This window comes from Hippocampus guttulatus, chromosome 5, assembly GCF_054856545.1.
Source record: "Hippocampus guttulatus isolate MCC_2025c chromosome 5, RoL_Hgut_1.0, whole genome shotgun sequence".
NCBI lineage: Eukaryota > Metazoa > Chordata > Actinopteri > Syngnathiformes > Syngnathidae > Hippocampus > Hippocampus guttulatus.
The window spans coordinates 22,610,706-22,617,682 of NC_141265.1; the positions used below are offsets into that span (position 1 = coordinate 22,610,706).

Sequence of the window (6,977 nt, forward strand, 5' to 3'; positions counted from 1 at the left end):
ATAGCTGTGACTGGCATATGTGCAAAATGTTCCTTGGTTTTGGGCACAATGGTTGTGCTCCACTTATAGGCCAGGGGTGGTCAACCCGTGGCTCGCGAGCCGCATGTGGCTCTTTGGCTGGTTAAATGCGGCTCCCAGGTTTTCACACGACAATTGTCGAAAACGCCTTGGCTATGGCGCTGCCAATAAAACAATGGTGCTTAATACATAGAACGTACTACATCAGCCTATCACCAATCCCGTTACTTGATTGACATAGAGGGCAACCAATCAGATGACTGAATCACCGCTCATGCACAGACAACGGCGCTAAGTGCTAAGCTAGTCAACGAATTACCTCTGTTTTAAAGGCAGGGGTGCCCACATCGATCGCAATCGACCAGGAGCCAGCAGACTGGTCCCAAGTCGACCGTGAGCGGTGGGAGGAGGAAATGGGGGGGGGATTATTTGTGTGTTTGTGTCTTAAGGTTCCATTTATGTTCGGGGGCTCGTCGTGGCGTGCATGCATATGTGCGCGAGTTGTGTGTGTGTGTGTTCGTATGTATATGTTAGTTGCTCCATGTACAGCACTATGTACAGCACTTTGTGCGCAGCGATGGCTGTTTGAAAGTGCTCTATAAATTCAGTTGAGTTGAGTATGCTTGCACGTGCGCTATCGCGTCGATCGTGGGAGCTTGGTCGCTCCAAAAGTCGATGTTGAGGCAAAAAAAAGTGTGTGTGTGTGTGTGTGTGTGTGTGTGTGTGTGTGTGTGTATGTGTGTGCGTGTGCGTGTGCATGCGTGTGTGCGTGTGTGTGTGTGTCTCTTTACAGTAACACAGTAAAAAATTGGCTCTTAGTCTCTGACTGGTTGGCCACCCCGGTTATAGGCCAGTGTCAGAGATTTTCACTCGGACGGTTGACAAAGGCTCAACGCAGGAACAGATCGACTTTCCCTGCCGGCAGGAGGTGCAGTTCTCCATGAAGCCACTCATTGTGCACTTCCCACTGTCACCCGACCTCTACAACCTCTGCCGGCCTTTTTATTGACTGTATATGCAAATTACAAGGAATATATCAGAAAAACACTGCCATCTTCATTAACATGACACACCTCTGGACGGCCCCATTGGGTCGCCCTTCAGACAAAGCATTCTCTTGGTACCAGCACCAACATCCAAAAACTAACAGACACGTGTACATTTTAACGAGCGGTGTCTGTAATCTGGCTCGTGACCCTTTCTGATTATGGAGTGTTGAGTACTCCCTTCCATCCAAGGTTAAATCTTTCTCTCTGAGGTACCATCTGCTTGGGTCCCTTGATCTCTCTATGCTTCCATTGTGTGCAAGATGCTCTGAACACAAGCATTTCGAGGTCAATCAAGCATGTAAAAAGATGAAACTTTAAAAGATGACAACATTGTCTTTTTCTATTCTAACAGCCAGTCATCAAATTGCCACAAAAAATGCACAACATACCCAGAATGGAAAAGGTCTTTTTCCGTTTCCCTTCACTGTCATTTTTCTTTTCGTCCTTGTTGCCGGGGATGTTTTTTTTTCCCTTTCCTCACCTTCCGCTTATCTAAACATACTCCTTTGTGGGGACCGGCCCATTGTTTTGAATAAAGGCCTGAGCGTACATTTGTGTTCAAAGTAATAGCAATATGTTTGGAAAACTTGAGTAGGTAAATCACAAAATCCTTTTACTATCACTTTTATCGCTTACACATTCCATTCGAAATCAAAACATGACGGAAAATGTGTCGATTCATTACTGACAACATTCCACAATCGGATTAAGATATTGGGTTGGCCACAGCATAACTTTTATTTTTATTGGTCTGGATTCGAGATGCTATTCATTTACTGGTGCCTTTGGGTCGTTGTTGAAACACATTTTTAACCAGCATCGTCTCTTCCAGTATATTGATAAATGCAAGTAAATCATGATCCCTGGTATGCAGTCTACTCTATCTATATACTGTACCTTTGACAACGTAGTAAGATTACCATTTCCATATCAGAATGCTTTTGGCCCTATTTTGGTTGCCAGGTGCCCAATACCCGTAGATATAACGGCACACATGCAGTGGGCTTGTCTGTCAATGACCCCGTGGCCATTTGCTCTGCTAAGCTCCGCCCCTGCCTGGAGCTGATCATTGCCAAGTCTTTGCCGTTTATGGATCTTCCTTGATCCATTCAAATAGTCGTCTTCAGTTTTCTTTCACTTCCCTCTGATGTTGCCTTCCGATTTAAAGCATCGAAGATCATTTCAGCCAAGATCCCGACCATTTTAAAGACATCTTTATACAGTACTCTCCGCACCTTGTCACTCTCATTTTTTTCCCTTGTCAAAATTCATTCTGTACTTCTCTGGAAATAATCTGTACTGTTGGTGCTTTGACATTCGAAATGTTTCGCATTGTCTACAGACTATGTAGTGTCCTGAGTTGTTCTGTCATGTTCATGTCTTGTCTCCCGCCCACTGCAGCACATGTCATGTGTGCAAAAATACTTCAGACATTCTCAAGTTGAAACAACTTCCAAAACAAAGTTGCAAGAAAAAAAAAACTGATCTTGCAGCCTCGGAGTGAGAATAAATGTCCATGTTTTTTCATACTATGTATGGGCCTTAAATGTGGCAAAAAAAACAAAAAACAAAATACCCACACTCAGTGATGCCTTCTAAGTGAGTTGAGATACGCTGGTCACCTTCCAAACTTTCCAAAAAACAGACAACAGCTAAATGAAATGGAGAGAGTATGAATCTTAACCGTATTTGCACTCTTCTTATTCAGGCAGAAGATTCTCTGAAAAACAACACCATCCTTTACCAGATGGTGGCGCTATATGATTATTCTGCTCAAGGCCCAGAGGATTTGGAGTTCAGCGAAGGGGATACTATTGACATCCTGGGTGAAGGTATGATACAGCAGGTCAACATTTCATGGACAAAAATATTTTGACATAAGGACATTGTACTTTGTGTCGACATTGTAACCTTCAGGAATTGACCCCCAAAAAAAATATCTCATGATGACATCACACTATGAAAGTTAATCGCCAATGGGGGTCGGGGGGCAGCCGTCACGTGGTTCCTTAAATAGAGCGGCCAAAATTCCCAAATTCCTGTTGGCCAGCACGCCCGTGATTGAGTCTCACATGAAACTTGAACTGAGGGGTGGCTATTTCGCACATCTGCCTGTCTGAATAAATGAAAGGGCTCCCCTTTTATCTCCTCACTTTCTTGATGCTCTCTTGGAGTCTCTCTCTTGACGTTCTCTTGAACTTCTGGACTGGAAGTTGCTCTCTGAAAACACACTTTCCTGAAACTCTCGCTTTTAGAAACACATTTCTCTTGAAAGTCTCTCTCTTAAAAGAAAAACATGCAACCGGAGACTTCCTGGCAATATTTATTTTTGTTTTTCCTTTGCCTTTTTTTCCTTTTTTTTGTCTTGTTTTTTGCTTACGCTCTCGCTAAGTCTCCACAGACTGCAAACATTCCACTTCAACCACAAGCAGTGAGACTTCCAATTCTCTTGGTTTGGGGGTTTGAAACCACCACATGGCAGGTTCGCCGCAACAAACCAGCAGCTCAGAACACAAGCTGAAGCATAAACTGGCCCAGCTCCTCATCTGAAGGCCACAAAAGCCACCCGGTGTGGCCCTGACAGAGCTCCGAAAACCGCCAAGCCATGAGAACTCTACCAAACGTTGTTTTTTCCTGCTCTGCTGCCTTCCTTTTCCCTCTCTTTTACTTTCCTTCTTTTGTATCTTGCAAACAAGTTGAAGGTCCGTCCACCTGCTCATCATGTGAGACTCCACGGATCAAAAGTAAGTGCCAGCCATGCAGTCCACCAGGGCTTCCAAGCTATTTTCGCCACAGGGGAAACCATGGGGTCAAGTCAACTACCTGATTGGTTCTTAAAAAGATCCTGCCATAATACTTTTGTCCCCGGAGTGTATCGCTGCATCATCTTAAGTTTGTATGTTTCTTTGTTCTTTACAGTGAACGAGGAGTGGCTGGAGGGACACTGCGCAGGGAATATCGGCATCTTCCCCAGCAGCTTTGCCATGAGGGAAAATGAAAACTTGATGCCGTTGTCTGAGTTTTCAAACTGAACCATAATGAACAATACTTTCTCTGAGGTCAGATCTGTTTCAAATTGAGCTGTCAAACGATTAAAATATTTAATCTAATTAAAAATGCAACTGTCATAATTAACTCGAATGAACTAAAAATGAATCTTGATTACTCACATTTTTTATCGTTTCTGAATTTCCTTTTACATTTTTGTCCTATTTTTCCCACATTTTAATGCTCTCATCAACGTGGAATCATGAAGCAGTTTTCTATGTGCCAAATGCAAATATTTACTGAAATAACAATTTCGATTTTCAATTTTACATGAACATTTTTCACTTGGAGCAGTTATTCACACATAATCTCTCACACAATATTACTGTCCATCAACAACAGTGAAAAAAACATTTTGTCACACAACAGCTGCTTTAACAGCTTTTTTTATGAAATCAAAACGGAGCAATATAACATTATAAAGTGCACATCTAAAGTAAACTAGTACTCAGCTTATAGTGGATTTAAACCATGGTTGTATACTTCGTTTTTCTCAAGTTTGCTTTGAACACAGCAGTCTATTTCTGTATGTTTGTTGAAGAATAACGAGACACCGGACACCAGTGTTCGTTATGTGCCGCTGTATTCAAAACTGCCGGCCGTACAAACAAGCGCACGTGCTGCTGGGGCAAACCATTCTGAAAGAGAGGGGTTTCACTCCCCCTAACACAGTCACGCTATGTTGATTGTGTTGGTCCTTCTTGCGCGGAAGTCTCTCTACGGTTTTGTGTAGACCTCATTTCGGATGACTACACTTGGTTCGATGACAACACTGGAGACGTTTTATTTTCGCTAGGTCGCTACCACTGAAGCGCACTGTCACTGTCAGACGAACACAGAGAAGCTCCACCCGCTTTATTTATATGGACACAGAACACTGTAACCTTCCACACAAAATAGTTCCAAACAAGTAACAATCGCGTCAGTGGCATACATCGTACACCTGTATGATACAGAGAGAGAGAAGAACAGGTAACTTTGGTCTTGTCAATGGAGCAATCTGGCAACTTTTTAAAAGTAAACTTTCCATTCATAAACTCTTTAAGTATCCGTTTTCGGTGTCTCGCGCTGCCGTGGCTGGCAAAACAGATATGGGGGTGGACTTCTGCAGCGCGCATGTTGTTTTGTTTCTGGTGTATTTATAGAGCAACGTAACATCCGCTTGTGAGTGTGCCGCGTTAATCTGCGAGAAAAAATTTAATCCCGTTAAAATTCATTTAAATTAATGCCAATAAAAACGCGCTAAACTGACAGCTCTAGTTTCAATACAACCTTCACGTCAACCTTGCAAATTGTTAAACAACATCTTTTATCTCTTGTTTTACTTGATGGCGTTGACAACATGGCGCTGTGTACGGCAGTCCTTAAGTGAGTTCTGTTCCTTCTGTTTTTGTATGTTAATCACACACAAAACTGGACTCTTACACTCATGAAGGGCTCTGAAAGATTACTACTCCTGCGGACCTTGCCAATTTTTTCTTAGCAGAGTGAGACGCCGTAGAAGAGGGAGGCAAGCTGGCCAATGGGTGATATGACGCCGGTACATTTATTCCGTTACTCCCGAACCATGTTAACAACTCAAATACTCAAATCTCGCATGTGATTGAGCTTCCCCATTGTTACTCTTACCTGAAAGGGCATTCATTACTCATAAAAATACAAATTTAAAAAATCACATTTTAAAGGCCTTTGAACAGTATTGTGTAGACCACAGGTTTCAAACTCAAGGCCTGGGGGCCAGATCTGGCCCACCACATCATTTTATGTGGCCCGTGAAAGAAAATCAAACATGTCAACTTCCATGATGCTTGCTAAAATCTCAGCCAAAAATTTAACATTCTCATATGTAACAAATAAGAGACATATTGTAAGCATTTTCTTGGAACCAAACCCCTCATTACATCAACTTAAACAATAGTTGACGAAACCATTATGATTGACTCCTTTTATTTGCTTTCAGTCATAACGGCCCTCCAAGGGAAACGGTAGCTAAAATGTGGCCCACGATAAAAATGAGTTTGACACCCCCGGTGTAGACTTTTCATGATCTGAGCCAGTGGCCTGTCGACTCGATTGGCTCACAATCAGCAGCTATACCTAAAACTTTTTTACCGAGAGCCACAGACAGAAAAGTGAAAGGAAGAGGAGGGTCTCACTTCAACTTATGAAGCAAATTTATGAAGCATACTAAAACCAATTCAATATTCTGTAGGTCAGAAAATGTGGCGGCTGAGGTGACATTTTACATATGTGGCGCTCCCCTCCATTGGCCATTTACATACGCTTCCAAAAGAAGACACATTTTTAATATCGCCCTTAATTTTTTTAAATATCCCCAGAAAATTTAAAATATACTGTATAACGGCACATTTTCTTCATTTTCCGATGGTTTCGTTCCCAATAAAGAAGTCATGTGAGTAGTTCTGAAAATGGATGGATGGATGGATGAATGGATGGACTAGTCTAATTGGACAAATTTAAAAGAGTAACAACTTGATCTCTCTTTCTGTCATTTCCATCCTCTTATTTTCTTCCCTGTGCTCTGGATAGTTTTGATCATTTTGACTTTTTCTCTGGGGTTACATAGACAAGTTGGTCCCTTTCTCCACAGAGAGTGAGCAGAAAACCAATTAGCCAAAGGCATGGAGTATTTAGTATTTTCGTTGATATTAATATTAATTTGGCATTGGTTTTAATTGTCATCTTTGGAGGCTGTTCCATGTCAGTTAGTTGTCAAGTTATTGTAGAAACCTGTGAAAACTCCTCACTTGAAATAGATTTTTTTTCATCCACAGACAATTTGTTTTCGACGTTTTCTTCAATGGTCAAGCAAGGGTTTGTCTACAGTTTGTTTGAACATTT

General features: G+C 42.0%; 1 protein-coding gene across 1 annotated transcript in view; it reads left to right on the forward strand.

Annotated features, from left to right (window-relative positions):
• The window catches only part of noxa1 (NADPH oxidase activator 1), a 30,505-nt gene extending 26,267 nt beyond the window's left edge, over positions 1–4,238 (forward strand). The window contains exons 15-16 of the mRNA XM_086110851.1: positions 2,776–2,899; positions 3,987–4,238. Of these exons, the coding sequence (XP_085966977.1) occupies positions 2,776–2,899; positions 3,987–4,099 (237 nt within the window). The 3' untranslated portion in view covers positions 4,100–4,238. The remainder of the gene's footprint in view (positions 1–2,775; positions 2,900–3,986) is intronic.
• The last annotated feature ends 2,739 nt before the right edge of the window (positions 4,239–6,977 follow it).